A 21,677-nucleotide genomic window follows, 5' to 3' on the forward strand; every position below is an offset into this window, starting at 1 on the left:
TTAACAGATGAAATCCCGGAGATCCTTCCCCGCTTATTTCGCCCAGCCTAGCCAATAGAAAATACTGCCAAGATTTGAACGGGCGGGATGTTCTTTCGACGTAAGCAGCCCTCACTTCCACTCCAGGATAATGAGAATATCTATGGAAAACCCCATAGCATTTTCACGTCTACACTTTTCACAAGTTTACGGTCCAGAGACCGCTTGCGTCAGCAGGCCGCGGTGCACTCTGGGTCTCGTCCTTCCCTCGCTCCCTCCCGTGGCGAAGATACCCGCTGGGCTTAACCATCTTTATCGGTCCGCCGGGACGCTGACGTCACCGTCCGCGGTGCACTCTGGGGCTCGTAGTCCCGCGCTCCTGAGGCAGCGAGGCCCCGACCGGCTTCATCGACCGGCGACGATGGCGGCGGCCGTGGCGCCGGGCTTGGGAGAGCGCTGGTGGGCGGAGCTGCCTCACCACGCCGTGCTGTGCCGCTTGCGGGAGCAGGCCGACAAGGAGGCCGGGCCGGAGCGGGGGCCCGAGTCGTCGCGCCCGTCCCTCCCGCGGGACCTGTTGTTCGGCCTCGGCGGGGAGCTCTTCCTGTGGGACGGCGAGCGCGCCGCCTTCTACGCCCTCAGCCTGAGGGGCCTGGGCGACGAGCCCGACAGGCTGGGCCAGTACCAGGTGCGGCCTTTCGCCCCGATAGGACTCGGCCCTCACTGAGGTGGCCAACCTGTGCTTGGGGCGCCGCCGCTTCGGGCCTCAAGGTGGTGGCGGCTCACCTGTGGAAAGCCCCTCCATCCATATAGGACCATAGGCTGGCATTATCAGTAGCGATAAGAATGAATGGCTTGTTGCGGTTTTTTTCTCCCAAGGAGCTCAAGGTGGCATACAGTGGTATTTCGGGTTACATACGCTTCAGGTTACAGACTCCGCTAACCCAGAAATAGTGCTTCAGGTTAAGAACTTTGCTTCTGGATAAGAACAGAAATCGGGCTCCAGCGGTGCAGCAGCAGGAGAAGGCCCCATTAGCTAAAGTGGTGCTTCAGGTTAAGAACACTTTCAGGTTAAGAACAGACCTCCGGAACGAATTAAGTACTTAACCCGAGGTACCACTGTACATGCTTCCCCAATTAATCCCACCAGCACCACACACACAACAACCCTGTGAGGTGGGGTTGGCTGAGAGGCAGTGACTGACCCCTAAGGTCACACCCAGTGAGTTTTGTGGCTGAGCAGGGATTTGAACGCAGGTCCCATAATTTTTGGGAGGGGGCAGGTTTTTCGTTAGGGGGGCAGAACCTCAGTTAAGCTATGTATTTTTATTGATCTTTATTGATTTAGGGGGGCTATGCCCAGTGAGCACAGATGAAATGGTAGGAAGCAACAGGTGCAGTTTGCTTGCAGCCAAATATGTAATTGAGTGACACACACACATCTTGCACTAGTTTTAAAGATTTTGTTCTGCGCAAAGTTCAAATATTTAAGCTTTAACCGATTGCCACTTTGATTTCCAGACCCTGCTCTGCATAAATTCACCCTTTTTTGAGGTGTATCAAACTGCACTGAGTCCTACACAGGAGCATGTAGCTCTGATAGGAACAAAAGGCCTGATGGTGCTGGAGTTACCTAAACGCTGGGGAAAGAACTCTGAGTTTGAAGGTGGAAAACCAGTGGTTAATTGTAGGTATGTAGGCTCTCCATTTCTAATAATTGCCTTGCAGCTCTAGAACTAGGGACGGTTGCCATTTCATTATCATCTGGGTCTGTAAAGAAAGCAGTTTTGAGTACATCGTGTCAATCTCATTTGATGACTGTTTTTACTGAAGTTCTCAGGCATTACAGTGGTACCTCAGGTTACATACGCTTCAGGTTGCATACGCTTCAGGTTACAGACTCCGCTAACCCAGAAATAGTGCTTCAGGAAGAATTTTGCTTCAGGATAAGAACAGAAATCGTGCTCTGGCGGAACGGCAGCAGCAGTAGGCCCCATTAGCTAAAGTGGTGCTTCAGGTTAAGAACAGTTTCAGGTTAAGAACAGACCTCCGGAACGAATTAAGTACTTAACCCGAGGTACCACTGTATATTTGAAGGGACTTTGTTTCAGCTGCATACATTCCACTACTACAGTATAGAGAGGCAGTCTCTTTTCAAACTTTTTTAGAAGGGTGGCTGAGGTGCTTTATGATGCAGTGTTAAGATACAGGCTTTGTAGGCTGAGGTTCTAGGTTCAGTTCCTTGCTTTTCCATTAAAAGTGATTGCTTTTGAGCAAAGTTCTGAAGCAGTCCATCTTGCTGATAACACATTTGCTTTGCTGTATCAAGTGGGAGCTAAGGCAACTTTTCTTTGCATCCATCTGCTCAAATTGCTCACAGTTAACATTTGGCAGATCACTGCGAGGCTAGAGAAAAGAGTAAAGGCTGTTGAATTTCTCCCCATTGTGGAAGAAACAGGAGAGGACATTGCACAGCCTGGCAATCTGCATTATTTGCTAGTATCAGTGACTTCTATGTGCACGTCACTAAATATGAGAGGATAGGTCTCTGCCTCATGGAGCTTACAATCTATAAACAGAACAAGGAAGACAAGGGACGATGAGAGGCAAATGAAGGCAATGGTAAACAAGGAATGGATACGTGAATATTTCAGATATATGTACTTGAACATAGTTATAGCACTAGGAGATAGAGGTTAGGGGACTGTGCCAAGGAATAGGTTTTGAAGAGAGAGAGCTTCACAAATACATTACAGGGAGGCGATTCTGGGCATAAGCAGGGTCATTTGTGGGAGCAGGACTGTTAATTGGTTCAAAAACAAGATTTCAGGAAATGTTATTTTTGGACAATAGCTACTCTTTCAACTTTTTTTACATTTATGGGGAAGTTTCGATTTTAGTTTGGAAGCGCTTTCAATAACTGAGTCTGTGACTACATTTTTACCTAGAAGAAAGCTTCCTTAGTTAAATTCTTTCACCACAGAGATAAAATGTTTGAGTACTGACCCTTCAGGACCAATGATAGCTAATTATTTAGTACCTAGAGTTTAAGCAAGGGTAGTGTTCATGTAACACATCAAGTTAGGAAATAAAAAAGGACTGTTACAAGCCTGTCTATCCCTTGAGCTTTTTTGCTTTTGATAGGTTTGCCAGTTGGGGAGGAAAAGCCTGGCCTGTTCTTGTGCTCTTGACACCAGCTTGATCTGTAGAAATTGGCAGGGGACACGGGCATGAACGTCTGTAGCCCAAGCTACTGGTCAAAGGCACAGCAACAGTCAAACAGTTGGCAGCCCTCTGTTGGGTTGGAACATAGTGCCTTTCATGATGGAAACCTGTCTTCTTGCAGCACCATCCCTATTGCTGAAAGGTTCTTCACTAGTTCACCATCCCTGACCCTGAAGCATTCCGCCTGGTACCCCAGTGAGACACTGGACCCTCACATTGTGCTCTTAACATCTGACAACACGATAAGGTAACTTTATTGCTCTGAATGGTTTGCTTTTGAGCAGGCTTTGAGAAATCCAAGGAGCCTGGTTTCCCTGACTGCTTAAAAAGGTGGTGCTGGTATCCAATATATATTAGTCATCCTTTTTTATATATAAAATTTAGTGGAATATAGTGGTGAAGAGTGTAAGCTTTTAGTTTTCTGGTTCAAATCTTTGCTCAGCCACAGACTCACTCAATGATCTTGGGCAATCTTTCTTACTTGCCTTGTTGACTTTGGGGGGGGGGGACAATAAAAGGTCTGAAATATTTTCTGTGCTCTGCACATGCTATATCATTGTTCTGTTGCATGCCCCCCCCCCAAATCTCTGAGCAGTGAGATCCTCCAAGGGGTTCCAGTGCTTCCCTAGGTTTGGTTCCCTTGCAATAAAGATCAATGGAGACTGGTATCTTTTTGAAATATGGTTTTATAAAAATCATATGTACAATCTGAGCATCAAATGGAGGGGCTCACAGCATTACCCTAGGAGCTTTTCCAGCTAATTAGCAGAGTATAAATGCTTTCAGAGGCTAATGTAGCCTCCTTTAAATATTTATTTGATGAGGTCATTTGGAACCACATGCTTAGAGACCCACGGAGCAATTGTTTAAGCAATACTTATTACAGTTTTCTCCCACTCTTCTTCCAAGGAGCTCAGGGTAGCATGTATGCTCTGTCCTCTTATTTTATCCTCATAGCAACCCTGTGTAGTAGGTATGTCAGACCTGGAGGGAGTGACTAGGCCAGGACTACCCAGCAAGGCTGAGGGCTAAGCAGGGCTTTGAACTGGGTCTCTCTGGTCTTGGTCTGACACCAGGGAAGCTCTTCAGCTGAAGTGATACTGCACCAGCTTCTGCTAGTGTAATAATGTTGGGTGCAGTACTGAAAATTGTAAAGGTATTCATCTAATAGAGGTTGGGTTTATAGAAGCTATTATCTGGGATGTACTTCTCGTTTTTTTTAAATGTCATATTTTGCTTTAAAGGATTTACAGCCTGAATTCACCCCAGACACCCGTGAAAGTGATTCATCTTTCAGAAGCTGATGAGGAGACTCTGAGGCTCAATAAGGGGTGAGGTCTGAAGCTTCCCTCATAGTTGCCCCTCCAAGCACACCCCAGCAGCCACTTTTTGTTGGGCAAACTGAATGTGTGCAGAGAACTGCTACAAACTCAACTGACTGCTCCCTCCCTTAGGAGAGCCTACACAGCATTGATAGGAGAAACAGCAGTAGCATTCGACTTTGGGCCCCTGGCAGCAGTCCCCAAGAACATTGCTGGGCAGCGAGAGAAGGAGGAAGTGCTAGCGTATCCTCTCTACATCTTGTATGAAAATGGGGAGACTTTTCTGACCTACATTAGTCTTCTGCACAGGTAAAGGTCTAACCCAGATTCATGATCCTCCTTTCACCTTCATTTTTTGCACTGGGCAGTGCTTGACCAGACCTCATAGATGGCTGGGCAGTAGGAGGGTACTGATTTGAACACCAAAACAGTTGCTCCTAGTTCAACTCTGAATGGAAATCCAGGGTTCAGGAATCAATGCTTGCCTGTATTATCTCCTTGTATGGTTGAGGTGATTTGGTTGGTGTCTGATTAGTATATCCTAGCCTTTCTGCTCTGAGGCTGACAGGGTCAGTTTGGTGCCTTGGATGGCTGCAAAACTTTGCTGTTCCAGGTATTTGGCCATGGCTTGCTTGGAGTTTTTTTGAGGGTGGCAGCAGCAAACTGCCCTAGAAGTTTGAGCTCTTCCCAGTAGGCTTCCTTTGATTCCACTCTCCTTTCCCCCCTATTTCTTTTTCGTAGCAGTGGAAACCTTGGTCGGCTCTTGGGCCCACTGCCAATGCATCCTGCAGCTGAAGACAACTACGGGTACGACGCTTGTGCGGTTCTCTGCCTTTCATGCGTTCCCAACATCTTGGTGATTGCCACAGAGTCAGGGCTGCTTTATCACTGCGTGGTACTGGAGGGAGAAGAAGATGATGAACAGATGGTATGTTTGCCTGTTACTACTTGGAGTTTTCAGGAGAGCTTCCCCACCACCACCACCCCATTATATGAGGAGGGACTGTAGTACTTTGCACTCAAAGGTCCCACACTCAAACTCTGGCTTTTCCAGTGAAAAGGACTGGGTAGCATGTGGTAGGAGAGGCCTCTTCCAGAGTTCACAGAAAGCTGCTGCCTGTCCTAATATTGGGCAAGATAGACCTGTGGACTTGGCATAAGGTTGTTATGTGTATCCCCAACCTGGATATTCATTTTTAGCTTGCTACCTTTGCAGTCCTCCCCATTTTTGTAACAGGTTTTTCACATTATGACATGTGCTTACTGAGCAAGTGACCAATAGTACAGTGCTGTTGCACATTCTTATCCTTTTTCTAAATTTATTTGTTGTACTGGTATCCCACTTTTCCTCCAAGGAGCTCAAGGTGGCTCCCTCTCCAGCAATCTCTTCCCACAGAAGCATGATGGCCCTCTGCCCAGCTGATGATTTGCAGTTCCTAAACCCAAAAACTGTGGCTCATCTTAATTACGGAAATTGGTATTGTTTTCCCCTGATCAACATCTTTGTCTCTGCAGCCATAAACAATTTTGGAGGTTCTGCAAGGAGGTTGCACCCAACTCAGTTGTATCCAGAATAGACTCAATGAAATTAGTGGACCTAAGATAGCCATACATGCTATTCATAGCAGCCACCATGGTATAGTAGTTAGAGTGTCAGATTAGGACCCGGGAGAGGTTCAAGTTTCCACTCAGCCATGTAGCTTACTGGGTGGCTTTGGGCCAGTCACTGCCTCTTGGCCTAACCTGCCTCACAGGGTTCTTGTGGGGATTAATTGAGGAGGGGGAGAGCCATGTACACCATCTTTAACTCCTTAGAGAAAAAGATGAGGTATAAATGCAGTCACTAATACTCAACCCCTTGGGAATTAATGGACATGACTAAATACAGCCGGGTGTCTTATATTTCATATTTGTCTTGTACTGAGGAGCTATTTTAAAAACCCTGTGCATCTCAGAAATGCACAATATTGATCTGCATTTGGACCTTAAAAGCATAAACACACAAAAGAGTAAGAAGTATTGTTTCCCCTCCCAACCAGCTCACTAGGAGACAATTGAGGGTTCTCTATTTATATTTCTTTATTATTTGTACTTACAGCTCACACTTTATCAAGTGCTGGGTTTCCCAATTAAAATACATGCAATGTGCGATTAAAATAATAAACCCCCCATTTTTACCTTTTTTTGTGGCGGGGAGGGAGGTGCTTCCTAAGTGAATTTAATCCCTTGAGCTATTATCTCAAGGGAGGACAAATTTAGAAATGTTAACCAAATCATCCCTGCAGTCTGTCAAATCCTGGGATTCAAGAACTGACCTCATTCCGTCGCTCTACGTGTTCGAATGTGTTGAACTGGAGCTTGCACTGAAACTGGCTTCAAGGGAAGGGGAGGAACCCCTGGAGTCGGACTTCTCCTGCCCAATCAAATTGCATAGAGGTAGGAGCACAAGTCAGTTACCTCTCTTGCTTTCCCCTTGCTCTGCTCACTTGGCATCCAATTAAAGCGACCTTGCAGGTAAATACAAAAATTAATAAATGCCAGGCTCCCTGTTCCTTGATTTGCACGTATCTTTATGTCACAGGATAGCACCACCCAGCTGTCCAAGCAAGCTGTTTACTGTCTCTTTCTGCAGCTCCCGGTGGTCTGAGTTGCTTTGCCGTCTTGAGGCAGCCCATCAATAAATGAGAGGGTGGCAACAATGTGGGTCATTGCTGGGAGTTCATGGAACTGCTTTATATAAACAGGTTCGGCACAGTTGCATTTTCACACAGTTCCACGTTGCCGCTATCATATGTGGACTAAAACCTTCCCGTGTCTTTGTTGGCTCTCCATGAATGCATAAATGTCTCACTTGCATTTTCAGATCCCAAATGTCCCTCTCGATATCACTGTACACATGACGCTGGGGTGCACAGCATTGGAGTCACCTGGATCAACAAACTTCAAAAGTTCCTTGACTCAGGTAGTAGTGAAACCTTCCTGCCTTGGAATGTTGCATTCCTAAGCCTTGTTTCTCACAGGTGCAACTTGTCTTGAGTAGTGTGTGCCAGTAGTGTGGAAAGGTGGGATATAAATAGAGTGGGCAGTGGTACAGTTTAGTGAGACATCTGAATCTGGCAGACCATAGTTGACCTCCAACTAAAACTGAAAACCTACTTCAAACTGTAGTTTCCAATTCAGATTTGGAGGTAAACTAAGATTTGACTAAGCCGGAAATAATGAAGGGCATCGGAGCACGTGCAGAGAGGAGGGAGAACCAGAGCCTAAGGCATGGCACTCAAAACACAGCCATGTGAACTGAACCCATATATTGCTGGCACAACCCATTCAAAAATGTGATCCAAAACTGGTAGGGCCAGAACAAATTTGTCATTATCTGTGTCCTCCCAATAGTCAGGACCACCTCCTTTTCTTTTCATCCACCTCCCAATGGGCTGCCAGGAAAGGGACAGATGGCTTTTGTCAGAGATCTGAAATGATCACCTGCATCTTCTGTTACTCAGTCCAGTTTGGCTCCCTCCCCCTACCAATCCCCTTTCCCCTCCAGATTTCCCCCCCCCCCGCCCCCATGCATGATATTTGGCTAGGAGTTCTGATTTCCTCATTACTGTTCTGTGGGGTGATAGGTGTGACTCCCCAGTAACCTGCATGTTTACTTGTTTTTTCAGATGAAGAAGACAAGGACCGTTTGCAAGAACTTGGAGCAGAACAGAAATGCATCGTAGAGCACATCCTTTGCACAAAACCTCTGCCATGCAGGTAAGAGTCTGCTTCTTCCCAAATCCATATTCTTCTTGCAGCTTCTTACTGCTGGAGAATCCAGGCCGAGAACACAACTCAGTTTCTGAAAAATCAAGCATTGAATGGTGTTGTTTGTGTTAAGATTTGGATGAGCAAGCAGGGTGGACAGGGAAGGAGAACTGTGTTTGTGTCTCTCTGTGGTGAAGACAAGGCTCTTGACTGTTTTTGGGGTGCCCCTTTTTCTAGGTCTGGGTAAGGATGTTGGCTGGAAAAAGGCTTTTTTTGGAGAACATGAGAGAACAAGGCATGAATGCTTATTCTGGGGATATGCAGGAGGCCTTCAGTGAGCAAAAGGTTAAGCCCCATTACCCAGAGATGGGCAGGGAGATGTAATGAAACAGAAAGCTTTACTGATGTGACACGAACTTAGCACTTCCTTAGTGAGTACCCTCAGAATCTTGTGTAGATCCCAGGTTGGAAACATCTGCATCCCAGGTGGGTTCAACAGAAGGAGGCCTTCTTAACTAGCAAGACATGCATGGATGGGCCAATGGAAATTTCAGCTTTCTTCTAGTACCAGTAAATGTGACAGACGCACGACTTTGAACTGGTTTTTCAAGGTGTTGGAACAGAGCCCCAGTTGAGGCTGTACTGCAGTAAAGGCAGCACATTGGTGATACTGGCGGAAAACTGAAACAGAGAATCATAAAATTGTAGAGTTGGAAGAGACCCCAAAGATCATATCGTCAAACCCCCTGCAATGCAGGAATATGCAGTTGTCCGATACGGGGATCAAGCCTGCAGCCTTGGCATTAACAACACCACACTTTAACCAACTGAACTATCCAGGCATTTCTGCCTGCTGTGACATTTCAAGACCTACCTAGTGGTCTTATAGATATGATGGGTAGAATCTCTGCAAGACAGCAAGTCTGAAGACAGCAAGTGACTTCTGCTCTTCTGTTCTTGGGGTTGCCAATGTTTTCTGGGATAGCTTGACATTTTTTCTGTTCTGTTCCTTCAGCCAAGCGGCCTCAATTATAGGGTTTTGGATCGTCTCAGACATTCTGGGTCCCACAATGGTCTGCATCACCAGGAGCTACGAATGTGTCACCAAACCTCTTCTGTACGTACTGAGCCACATTTACCTCTTTAATGCTGAAATATGGTAGGCATACTTCCAAGGACACAGTATATTTCCCTTATATAGTTGCTAGGACTCCTGAATTGCCTAGGTAACTCCTTCAAGTTTCCATGGCACCAGGCTCTGCTGACCTTGAATTCATGACTATTGGTTCTCCTGGTAATCCCTGACATACCCCTTCATTACCTTGACTGGCACACTTGCCTTTCCCTTATTCCTAACTAGGCTTGTGTTAATAATTCTCTGAAGTTTCTTATTCAGCATTTCATGCCTGCTCTTTGCAAAGGTCTGCAAACTTTTTTGGGGGGGAAGGGTGTAAAAGAATTAAAAACCTCTAAAGAACTTCATGAAAGCAAGTGAGGAGTGTCTTTGGAAATGTCTAACTAATGCCTGACACTTGTATTGACAGTTCTGCCATCCACCCACCATGCCCTCCTCTTCTGTGCACCAAGCAAGATTCGCCGGTTACAGTCTCACCTCTCCGCATCCTGGCCGAATCGCAGGATTCCTTTGAGCGACACATCCGAAATATCCTGGATCGCAATTCTGCTAACCCTCTCCTATTGAAGTATGAAATCTTTCTGGAGGCAAAAGGCTTTCGTCATCCCCCATCACTCCTGTGTCCCCAAAAGGCAAAGGCACACCTTGGCCTTTGGTGTTTGGAAGAGGGGGTTCCATCATCTGGTATTCTCAGCCCCTTTCCTTTCACTCTGACAGGGTTCATCCTTCTCATTGCTGTAATACTGCATAAGGTCTACACTTGCTGTTCCACCACCTCCATCTTCAGGATGGACTTATGCACAGTGGTCTTTCGTTCTGGCTGACCTCCGCTCCTCTTCTCCCGCACTTGACAGCTCTTGCAACTTCACTGGTGCCACCATAAATTTCTTGCTGCTCTTTCCGCACCAGCATATTCTGTCACTTTGGGGTTCTGGCTGGGTTGTTAGGCTCATGGGACATAAATCTAGCAGGGTTGGTGGGCTACAGCGATGAGCAGGGCTTCTTGGCTTCTCTTTACTATAAGTCTTTCTGGGCATTTAAAATAGATTGGCTTTCTGGTGTGTTGATCAGCATCCGACTCGAGGGCTTTGTCAAATGCAATTTGATTGTAATGTCCTTATCTGAGCTGAACCCTCAGTTTGAAGCCAGTTAGAAATCTTACCTAATAACTGGACCCCTCTCCAGTTCAAGCTTCTTGATGCACACAGCCTTAGGGCATATGGTGTCAGAAGCATTTGTGTGGCAAAGCAGCCTGGGATAGCTCAGTCGGTAGAGCATGAGACTCTTAGTATCAGAGTCGTAGGTTCAAGCCCCACATTGGGCAAGAGATTCCTGCATCGCAGGGGGTTGAACTAGATGACCCCTAGATCCCTTCCAACTCGAATTCTATGATTCTAAATGCTCTTTATCAGAGCATGTACCATAGTTTTCCATGTATAAGACGAGCTTTTTTTCTTTAAAAAGTAGGTTAAAAATTAGGGGGCGCCTTATACACGGATAGGGCACAGGGGGTACGTGGGATTGTTTGCCGCTGGGAGCCGGAGATTGTCAGCGGCTATTGGTCATGTTATTTGTGGCTGCGGCAATTGTGCGGGTGATTGGTGGCTTTAGCAATGCATGTGAGTTGCAGGGCAGGTGGGTGAGCCATGTTTCAACAACTCTGGGCCAGCCCCCAAAAAGCTCAACAACTCTTGGCAGTACGGTATAATGGCCAAGACGGTGTTGTGTTTGTCTTCCAGGTCTGCAGATAAAGAAGTTTCCCCTCCCCCTGAAGAATGCCTTCAGCTTCTCAGCAGAGCCACTCAAGTGTTCAGGGAGGAATACATTCTGAAACAGGACTTGGCCCGAGAGGAGATCCAGCGAAGGTAAAATGGGCCCTTGGCTTCTAGCCTCTTGCTCTTCTTCCCTCCTGTTGCAGCAACAATTGGCTATTTTCTGATCTTGATCCTGCAATCTATTACCTGCCAGCTTCATCAGGTGTAATGCAATAGGGACAAGAATCTCTAGTGAATAGCTTTTGTGCCCTTGGGAATTATTTACATTTTTTGTGAAGAGCATATTCCTGATTTGCTTTATCATTGGCTAATCGAAAGAGTGGCATAACTGGGTGGAAATCCCTGCCTTGTTTTCCCCCAACCCCTGCTCCAGAGGAAAAACAATCGGTGGCAACGTTTGGCTTAATTCCAAAAGCCTTCTGCAAGCTGTCAATTCTGTCCTCTGGCAAAGGAGAGTGAGGGTGTAATGTACCTCCTCCAGCAGCCCTCTGGATTGGGGTGGGGAAAGGGGTTGGCCTGCCCACCAGAGAATGCATCCCCTAACAGAGTATCAAGGGAATGTGTGTCCCCCCCCCCCCGCCACGGAAAAAGGTTGCCCACCTCTGTTCTACAGCTAGATCGTTATCCTTCCCCTTTCTCTCGTTTTCGGAACAGAGCAGTTAATAGCACAATTCCCCTTTCTGTTGTATGTGTGTCTTTAAATGTCTCCACCCCCGGTTAACCCCCTTGTTCCTCATAATTTATTTTTCTCATTGAACAATGGGTTAGAGGTGTAGGGGAGAGCAGAAAGACAAGCCAGGTTGCGTCAAAAAACCTAACAGTTTGGCTATCCCTTCAACCCTTGCTCCTCAGAGTGAAATTGCTTCGGGAACAGAAAAAGAAGCAGCTGGAAGATCTTGCCTACTGTCGAGAGGAAAGGTGAGGTGACTGTCTCTTTGCCTTTTAAGCTCGCTTGGCTGGTAGTTTAAAAGAACTGGGTCGCCCCGTGGGAGCAGCTCAGAGCTCAGTGGTAGAGAACGTGCCTTGCATGTCAAAAATCTCTGGTTTAACCCCATCCATCACCAGTGAAAAATGTTTGTGGGTATTAGGGCCAGGAAAGCCCTCCTGTGCAAGACCTTAAAGAGCTGCTACCAGCCAGAGCAGGCATCACTGAGCCTAGAAGGATCTGTAAGGTACTTTTCAGAGCATCCTTTCCAGAGATGTCCACCAAGGTCTGATATTAGACACAAGTGTTTTACTCCAGGTTAAAACCTGAAGAGATCTTCTAGGATTTGCTGATTTTGTTACTCTTCTTTTCCATGTGATTTAGTCCCCACTTTGTGTTCCTGTTCTAGTGATAGTTTGATTCGTTAGTGATATTTTAGTGTAAGCTTGTTTTAAAGAAGTGTGTTCCTAATAACTGTCTGGGGTGTCCACTAGACTTCTGCCACTTGCCTGCTTTTCATTATGCTGCTTTTAAGAATATAAGAAGAGCCCTGTACCTAAATTGGACCCAAAGTAGCACTAAAACATAATATCCTCCTGCTCATCTTTATTTTTTTTAACTACTAGCTAAAAGTTCCTGGCGTTGCTCAGGGATTCTTAGAAATCAAAAGATGCTGGTAAGATAATGTAATCTGTAATTTCTAGGGCTCTTGATGCCACCTCCCAACACCCAATTATTTTTAAATAGAGACGAAACATCCTCCACCATCTCAGGAACTACCATGCCAGATCTGGAAATGTTAACCAGTGCAGTTTGGATCCAGGGTTGTCATGGCCCAACTTGGTTAAAGTCCAGATTGGCCTGATTTGGTATGGGATTCAGGCTTTCACTAAACCCACTGCGCAACCCCTTTAATTTTCTGCCAGATTTGGTTAAAATCCAAATGGCATCTGGCAGTATTCAAACCTAGACAAAAACCCACTCTGCCTCAAGAACCATCATGCCAAACTGGGCAACGATGCCATCAGAGGTTTCCCAATTGACAGAGGTAGGAAGAGTTTGTTCTGCCATCTTGATTCAAAATGGCAGCCGATTGTATCCAAGCATCAATGGAAACTGGCTCTTTGGCCTCAGGCACTGTTGTACCAAGTTTGGGAACGACATCTTAAGAATGCCTAGAGAACATACAGGTAGATAGACCACTTTCCAAAACATATAGTAGGCTAGAAAAAGTTTGTGGCTTTTATTTGCTTCAGGCTGTTTTTTATAACATGTGTCAAACAACATCGGTTGGCATTGTCTTTTAATGGGACATAGAAGTTATCAGTGGGTAGTGTTGCTGGGATTTCCTGGACATTACTGGGATTTCAGTGGTGGACGTTTTGGGGTTTGGGGTTCAGTGGGGCACTTCAGTTATACAGGTACATGGATTCAATTACTTTCGGTTGTCTTATTTCACCGTACTCATAAAATCTCTGCTTCCACATCTATCCCAAATTTAAGGGTGTGCAAGAAAATTATTTGCTTATTTGTTTGTTAGAGAAAGTCTAATTTGCTTTGCTATGAGTTTCCTTTTGCCATTGATGTCTATGGGAGACCCAGCTGCTCTTCTGCTGCCTGTCATTTCTGTGTTTTCCATCTGGTTGGCATGAAAATGCATTCCATGTCTATAACAGACCTGTCAGGTTCAGACAAAGACACTCCCTTTATGAGCTGTTTTTAAAAGGCACACATAGAGCACAGCACCGGCTAAGTTATAGTAACTGGTGTCCAGGATTTGGATGGGAGTCAAAATTTCCTAAAACTCTCCCTTGCAGCCTCATGTAGACATGCCAGCTGCTGGTGGGAGACATGGAAAGAGAAGGGTGCACTGCCCTTTAGAACTGCTTTGTTTCATAAGAAACAACAAATAGACCCCACTTGTTCTGTTTTATGAGACAAATGCGCACCACTATCCCAGAATAACATTTCCTCTTCGCCCAAAGGAAAAGCTTGCGGGAGATGGCAGAGCGATTAGCTGACAAGTACGAGGAAGCCAAAGAGAAGCAGGAAGACATTGTGAACAGGTAAAAGGGCACACTCTTCACAAGGCTCTCTTGCTGGGGGCTGGAGCAAGAAAATGCCCATGCCTGTCTGATGCCAAGTATGCCTTGGGCTTGTGCTGAAGCCTTGTCCTTAAGATGTGCACCCTTCGGAATTGCCGGGCCTGAATTAATGATAACGAAAGCCAGGTTGTGGAGAGGCATTTCAGCTGAGCAGCATGCAGTTTGGCAGCCAGATGAACTAAACCTACAACTTAAGCTGCTGCTAACAGTTTCGTGCAAGTTTATTCACTGACTAAAGCCTTTAAACCCGTGTTTAAAATGGCAGAGATGCTCCCAAACAATGCTGTTGTCTTTGGAAGGGCAAGCTGTTTGGAATTGGCATTATCTAGCCAAACTTACACCCCCTGATGTGTGCCTGAGTGGTCTGTGTATTAGCCGAGAGAGAATAGGTGAGCAACACAGTTGCAAGTGGATTTTGTGTGAAGTTAATTGGTCCCATTCTTCCTGAAAAACAGTTGACAGAAGCCAACTTAATAAAGGATGGTTGATAGCGCTTTGAAAGTAGGGGTACCACAATTAATGTGCATAATTTTGCATAACTTTGATTAGAAAATGGGTGGTGTGCAGTTTGTATATGCAGTTTAATATTCGGTAGGGAGATGGGTGGAGTATAAATAATAAATTATTAGTATTATTATTATTAGTCTTTGGACCTGCTTGGGAATACATACAGCTTTGATGGCAACTTTCAGCATTTTAAAAATAAGGACTGAATTTGTCTTGTAGTGTAGGGTGACAGTCCCCTCTTCTGCTCCTGTTTAATTAGCACTTGATAATTGTCTCGGTTCTAAAAGCAGAATTTGCAAACAATTAACTTTGTCTACAAGTTGGGGATGGTCACACGTTACTCAACAAGTGTATAGTCTCTGTGCACAATAAAAGAGCTGCAGAAATGAACTAGCATACACTTTCACAGGGTGCAGAGACCTCATATCTGTGTTGAATTTAACATATGAGTCAGTGCATTGACTCTGACGGTGGTGGTAAAGTAATATATGAAGTGGTGGTCAACTAAATTGTCCTTGGAATAGACCCACTGAGTTGAATGTACATGATTAAGCTTGGTCCAGTTCAGTATTCTGAGTAAAACTTCGTTGAATACCATCCGTGGTCAAGAAACGTGGGTTTAATTTGCCTCCCCCTCAGCTACTTTTGGTATGATATTGTCTGATTCACATTATTTCAGAATTTTCAGGTAGGACTTATAATTGGTATCTGGCAAATTATTTGAACGTATTATTAGACTGTCGCTAAACTTCTCCTGGCTGAAAAAAAATGTAAAGAAAATTTCTCTGATTAAACCTTTTTCTGTCTGGCTGCTGTTACAATTTTTAACGGCTGTGTTGTTTCTTTTTTAATCTACTCTTAATGTTGTATAGCTTATTTTAGACATGCTTCAGATCTTCCTCACATCTTGTATCATGGATATAGATGGCTGCTGCTTTTATCTTGTTCTAGTCTGTGACTGCATAATAAAAAGATTGATTGACTAACACTGTCTTTGTGGGCTGAAGGATGAAGAAGGTACTGCGTAACTTCCACTCTCAGCTGCCTGTCTTGTCAGATAGTGAAAAGGACATGAAGAAGGAACTACAGACAATCGAAGAACAACTGCGGCACTTGGGAAATGCTATCCGGCAAGTAAGTGTGGATGTGCATTGTTTTTGTAACGTTTGGCTGTTTTTGTATACGTAACGCTTGGGGATTATCAAGTGATCTAAAAAGCCTTTAAAAAATAAATAAGTAGAAGAGGAGGGTGGGAGCTAGAGGCACTACGCGTGAAGCTGGAAGGCAGTATTTGAAACACTTTCTCAAGGGTTTTTGAAGCATCTGTCTCTTGTGCTATTTACTGCTTGCCTTTAGGTTAAAATGAAAAAGGATTATCAGCAGAGAAAAATGGAGAAGGGGACCAGTCCGCGGAAGCCTACCATCAACCTTAACACCTATCAGAGGAAATGCATCCAAGCAGTTCTGAAAGAGGAGTAAGTGGGCGCTTGCACTTTGAAACACTTGGCAAATGAACAGCGAGCGAGTCAAGAGGCCCACCTCTTGGCTGCTGAGCTGTTGTGCTGATGCTGTGCTTTCAAGCAGTAATGTTGAGGGGTTGTACATGTGGAGTAAGAGGGTGCTGAAGTAAGAGGGTCCCACCAGTATTGGCACTGTGCCAGCTGTGAAAGACACACCTGCTCAGACAAACATTCCCCTTATCACCCGATTTGAACCTCCTTCCAATTGTTGCGCTGCTTGTTTTGTTACACATTTTAAGTGCAGTTGTTTCCATGCTTAAATTGTTATCGTGTACGTTAACTGTATTTTTGGCAATTGGTTTTATACTGTCAAGCTGCCCAGAAGCAGTATATAAATTAATAAATGCTTGTTTGCTAGTGTAGCCGCTTGCAGTAGTGGAGGTGAAAACCCCACCCGGGAAAGTTGTGTGTTGCGCTCTGTTTTTCATGCCTTGTCTGCTCAGAATGGCTGAAGTCACTGAAGTGCTTTCTCTTTCTCTCTCTGATGCAGGGGAGAACACATCCAGGCGATGGTAAAACAGATAAATGATGTCAGAAACCATGTGACCTTTTAGAGCCGTCATTAATGGTGTAAAGCAAACTCGTGAAACATGAAGGGAACGCAAACTGCCTTTCTCCTACTTTATACGTTGGTTCCTTGTGTTATTTTTTTATATATAAAACATCTCTGTTGTGAATAAATACTTTTTTTGAAAGCTTGTCTCACTTCTAAATCTAGGCTTAGACTATTTGGTATGATGTACTGCTGATTCTTCTCCAGAAGGCAAAACACAGGAAGGAATCCTGCTAATAGATCTTGGGCATAATCACCAGGATTACTCTGAAAGTCTCTTTACAGAACTGATTAATTCCCCACACACCAAAGGAGAAAGCACAAGCATGGTTTTACCCCTAGATATTGCACGTGCCATATTAAGGTCAGTGCTGCTCATGTATTCAAGTTTTTTTGCAGCATTCACATAACGTAAGAGCAAAATGTCAGCCTATGTTTTCTCCCGATTTAATTCATGTCTGCCCCTTGTCCAGTAAGTAAAAAACCATGTTGCCAATTACCCATTTGCAAATTAAGCCCCTACCCCATATCTTTTTAAAGAAAATCTATACCTTCCTTACTAGAACAGAAAACCTATAAGCAGATGTTAATCCTTGCCTTTCTAGTTCTTGCTGTATTTACGCAAATCTAATTTGCCATCGAATCTACTGCGCACCACAATTTTCAAAAACATTGAAACCAAAAAACTATTTGCTGGTGGCACCAAATTTAATGTGCACCCTAATTTTTGCGATGTAGTTTGGCCAAAAAACGTGTGCATTACATTTGAGTAAATACAGTAATTTGCCCTCCCTGCAACCTGCAGTTCACATCTGCGCATAAAAGCAAGTCAGAACTTGCCATGATGTCATAAGGATGATTTAACACAGGATAATAATGGAAACAAATCCTTAGGCTCAGTGATGAACAGAACATTAGACTGGTCCCCTACTATGACCATTTTGAGGAAGGTGTCACAGATCTCTTTCTAGCCTCATGACCTAACATTCACCTGGGCAGAAAGGAAGTATGAGAAGGATCACAAAATACTTTTTACCTCCTTTAATTTGGAACACTTCTTAAGGATACACCTTCAAATACAGTTAACAAATGGTTACATTTCTGAATTTGGTAGACAGGAGAATTTTACATCCACAGTTTCACAGGACACCAGAGGCTTGGTTCATTGGAATGTAGTATTCCAGACACTCATTTGGAATTTAAAGGCTTAACTAATTTTTTTCTTAAGGGACTATATTTATAGATGACTTGCCTGCCTCCTACCCTTATTCTTATCCAAACCATGCTTTAAGAGGTTGTATAGCAATGGCACAGGAGTCAAGTAAAGAAGATGTTAACAGGTTAGACATGCTGCAAGAACTTATTTTGCACATATTAAGACTGTACAAGTATACAGAACAGAGCTAAAACTTGCAGGCTTTTTCTCTTAAATTCTGCACACAGCCCCTTTTTCAAGAGTTACTGTATTATATTCCCTGTTTGTAGTAGCTAAGGCTCAGTGCGTAACCCTGAAAGCCAATGGTACAAATTAAGCAATCCTTTACAGCAAGAGAGCCAGGACCTAAGGTCAGATGGGCACAACTTTCCCTTTTAAAAAAAGAGGGGGGGGAAGCTTAATTATACAAGAAATTATGTCCACAATTAAATCATTTACTTTCACTGAGGATTTCCCGGCATTGAACAAAATTATTTTCCCTTTTCTAAATTATTTGGACGGCTTCTTTAATTCATCCTGTGTATATCTTGGGTTCTAGGTTTGAGAATTTCTGCATTACACTGTCAATCATCTGTTAATTTAGTTACAACTATGAAAGTTTTAAAATCTAGTACTGCTGATCTATTCCCCTGTCCTCAGGAGCTGAAAACATCCTTCCCCTGTTGTGTCTGAAGCCATACTAGGCATCTGGATGGAAAAACTCAGTTAATCAAGCACCTGACCTCGCAAAGTACTGCTCTTCAATGCATAAGCTGTAACGAGTTCAGTAATGGTCTTATTGTGCTACTCTACATGCTATACCGTTCTCTTCCTATTTAACCAGTTTCTAACCACTTTAAGACAAATAGTTAAATAAAGCTGACTAGTTGGTGCTTTTCCAAAGATGGCTCACCAGAGAAGGTGGACAGGAGAGTCACTAAATCCATCCTGACTCATACTGAAAAAGATTTAGCAATGTTGAAATGGCAGGAGCAAAACAGGGAGAGTTAGCCTCAGGCATGCTTGAAGAAATAGGAAAACCTCCCCTACAGCCTCAAGGACAGAATTAACAATCCAAAGAAACTTGTCAATGCCGACTAGGTTCTTCTCTCCCAATCCTGCTGGTTGCAAATGTTCCTCACAGCAGTAGGCGTCCCAACCTTGCCATTTCTTTACTGCTGCAGTATTCCACCCCTCCCATAAACACACACGCATACACACAAACAGACTGGATTCCACCAAGTGTTTTCTGATTCTGTAGCAATTATGTGGGTGGAACCACACTGAGCAAGAGACTCCCCATAGGCGATAGCTTCCAGCACAACAGAAACCTGCAGAACAGCCAAAGTGACTGATTACTTCTGGCCCCAAGTGGTTAAGTCTGGAATGGGACCCTTGGCAGGAGCGGGGTGGGGGCAAGGAACTCTGGTAATTCCTCCTCTTACACTGATAAAATATGAAGCAGAATTTCAGATCACTAGTTGTTTGGGAAATAATCAGGTAATGGTGAACATGATTATATTAAGGACCATGCTAGGCTCATTCCAGCAAATCAGCTTCATGGAGCAATGGCTGGTCTTTCAGTAGCAGGAACAGAAAGGGAAAGGGGAGATGGGCTGCTCTTTGCACCCAAAGCACCTCCCTGTTGAAGGTGATCTGTTCTGCTACAGGAAAAAGCTAGGAATGCAAGGGAGCTGCAGCTCATGGATACAGCACGCCTTGCCCATTTCACACAACCCTTCTTCTAAGATGCACTTTCTAGGAAGTAATACGCTCTTACTGGAAATGCAGGGAATCATGGTTGAGAGAAATCAAAAATACTTTTGATACGTCTGAACCTGCAAATAAAGTTTCTTTCATGGTGGCTCTGCCTCAAAGCCTGTTTCTTCCAAACTCTGCAGTACATTCCACCCCTGCCTTCATGCTCAAATGGTTAGATGCAGAGGGCAAATGAGTTGCATGGAGGTCCCACTGATTTACAACGGGGCCAGACCATGATCAGCTTCCAAGTCTACAGCAAGGGGAGTCTGCATCTCAAGTGGCATATCCAAGAATGATTCCATTGAAGCTTAACCGCCGTTTCAGAATCTGTTTTAAAAGAGCGGCATATTTTACAGCTTTTAAATCTGTGAGTCTGAAAAGCACCTGCTCCACTTTTTGTTGGCGGTGCCTTGAAATCCACATGTTTGTTTTATTAATGAGTCATAAAAAACCTAATTCCATCCTCTGTCCGTTCTATTCAGATTAAATACCCCCCCAAAAAACACGCACGTACACACACACTTCGAGGGGAGGAATGGTGGGCTATAGCTCCCTCCCATAAATGAAAAGATCCTAAATTTCAGCTCGACTAGGGCAGGATATCTTTGCCTGCCACCTCTGAAATAAAGGCAACACAAAAAGTGTTGTTTTCAAACTGCTCCTGCAGCCGTTCCAGGGTGCATTTGCCACCCATTCTCTTGCCCCAACAATCTGCAGGGCGAAGCTTTTTATTTCTAGTGGTCGCTTTCCCCCGAAGGCCAAGTCCTCTCTTTCGACAACTTCAGAGCCTTCTCATCTACACTGCCCCCCATCCCCCAAACATCCTGTCCCATCACACTTTTCAACAGCAATTGGTCTCCTCCTGCACAACATACGAGATACAATGTGTGCACCGAGCTCAAAAACCCCAAATCCAGTGTCCTGCAGATAAATTCATATTTTAATATAAAATATTCATACAGCATGCTAGACCAGCATCTGCCTAGCCTGCTCTCTCACTCAATACCCCTGTTAGCCCTTCAGTCTTCATTGGGGTGGAGTTCAACAGCTTCGCTCCAAAATATGGTTTGGGGAGAAGGGGAGATTTGATTTGCAGAACTACCTTCACCACAATATTTTGTTTTTAATGGGAAGAGGTGAGAGAAAGAAGAGAGCCGAATTCCAGAGTAGGGGTGGAGTTGAGAGAGGGAGGATAGGGTGGTTATTTTGACAAGTCCGGTCCCCCACTAAAGCCCCCCGCAAAAAAAGCATCTTGCTCATCTCTGCATCTGACACTTTTCTGCCCCCAACACAAAGCCATCTCTCCCTTCCAGAAACACAGCCTGGATCATTGTTCCCCTGTGTCATCTTCTGCTGCTTTCAGTTAAGAGTTAAATAATAATTATTAAATGTTTTGCTATAAAGATGAGGGTTTTTCTTTTAAAAAAAAACCAGAAACAAACACAAAACAAAACAAAAATTTTGCAGCCTTAGAGCCCTGCTATGGAGGGTGTCATGTTTCAGGCAGTTGATTAATGTCTGTCAGTTTTGTGTCGTTGAGGATCACACGGATTCTCTCCAGGGAATCTGCCTGCCGGATCCGTTCCAATTGGACCTAGGGAGGGAAATAATTTGGTTCATTATATCCGGGTTCCCAGACCTTATATCATAAAAATACTGTAAACTGCTATGAAAAACCTGTCAGCCCTTATGGATTGTTTTCTGTTGTGCTGCTAAAGCTGATCAATAGGTGGGAAACATTTTTAATGAATGAGAGCACATTTTAATCAGAGGGGAAGAAATTAAAAAGGCTCTTTGGGTACTGGGGTGTTACTGTAGAGAGATGATAAAGATGGACTTTCTTTAGAGTATGGTTTAACTAACATAAATCAGTGTAAATTATTCCACAATTGCTATTATTATTGTTGTTATTATTATATACACTGTCA

At 44.4% G+C, this 21,677-nt stretch overlaps 2 protein-coding genes across 4 annotated transcripts in view; one reads left to right on the top strand and one right to left on the bottom strand.

The window, feature by feature from the left end:
* Positions 1-342: 342 nt before the first annotated feature.
* On the top strand, positions 343-16,935 carry NUP88 (nucleoporin 88). The gene is made up of 17 exons (XM_081890318.1): positions 343-664; positions 1,498-1,667; positions 3,323-3,448; positions 4,446-4,532; positions 4,656-4,832; positions 5,265-5,451; positions 6,809-6,959; positions 7,387-7,485; positions 8,192-8,282; positions 9,289-9,390; positions 9,818-9,976; positions 11,148-11,273; positions 12,036-12,101; positions 14,094-14,174; positions 15,728-15,854; positions 16,077-16,195; positions 16,731-16,935. The coding sequence occupies exons 1-17, from the start codon at positions 401-403 to the stop codon at positions 16,792-16,794; spliced, it is 2,196 nt and encodes a 731-aa protein (XP_081746444.1). The 5' UTR covers positions 343-400; the 3' UTR covers positions 16,795-16,935.
* An 884-nt stretch (positions 16,936-17,819) lies between these two features.
* Positions 17,820-21,677, bottom strand: part of RABEP1 (rabaptin, RAB GTPase binding effector protein 1) — a 51,592-nt gene continuing 47,734 nt past the window's right edge. For all 3 annotated transcript variants that reach the window (XM_081890305.1, XM_081890304.1, XM_081890303.1), the window contains one exon: positions 17,820-21,343. In XM_081890305.1, coding sequence (XP_081746431.1) covers positions 21,242-21,343 — 102 coding nt within the window. In that variant the 3' untranslated portion in view covers positions 17,820-21,241. The remainder of the gene's footprint in view (positions 21,344-21,677) is intronic.

This window comes from Podarcis melisellensis (assembly GCF_964234715.1).
Source record: "Podarcis melisellensis genome assembly, chromosome: 15".
Lineage (NCBI taxonomy): Eukaryota > Metazoa > Chordata > Lepidosauria > Squamata > Lacertidae > Podarcis > Podarcis melisellensis.

Excerpts from the sequence above, each read along its gene's own strand:
- NUP88 (XM_081890318.1), top strand. The coding sequence starts at position 401 with ATGGCGGCGGCCGTGGCGCCGGGCTTGGGAGAGCGCTGGTGGGCGGAG. Across the intron at positions 9,977-11,147 it reads GCTAACCCTCTCCTATTGAA|GTCTGCAGATAAAGAAGTTT; the intron begins GTATGAAATCTT and ends TTTGTCTTCCAG. Across the intron at positions 15,855-16,076 it reads TGGGAAATGCTATCCGGCAA|GTTAAAATGAAAAAGGATTA; the intron begins GTAAGTGTGGAT and ends GCTTGCCTTTAG.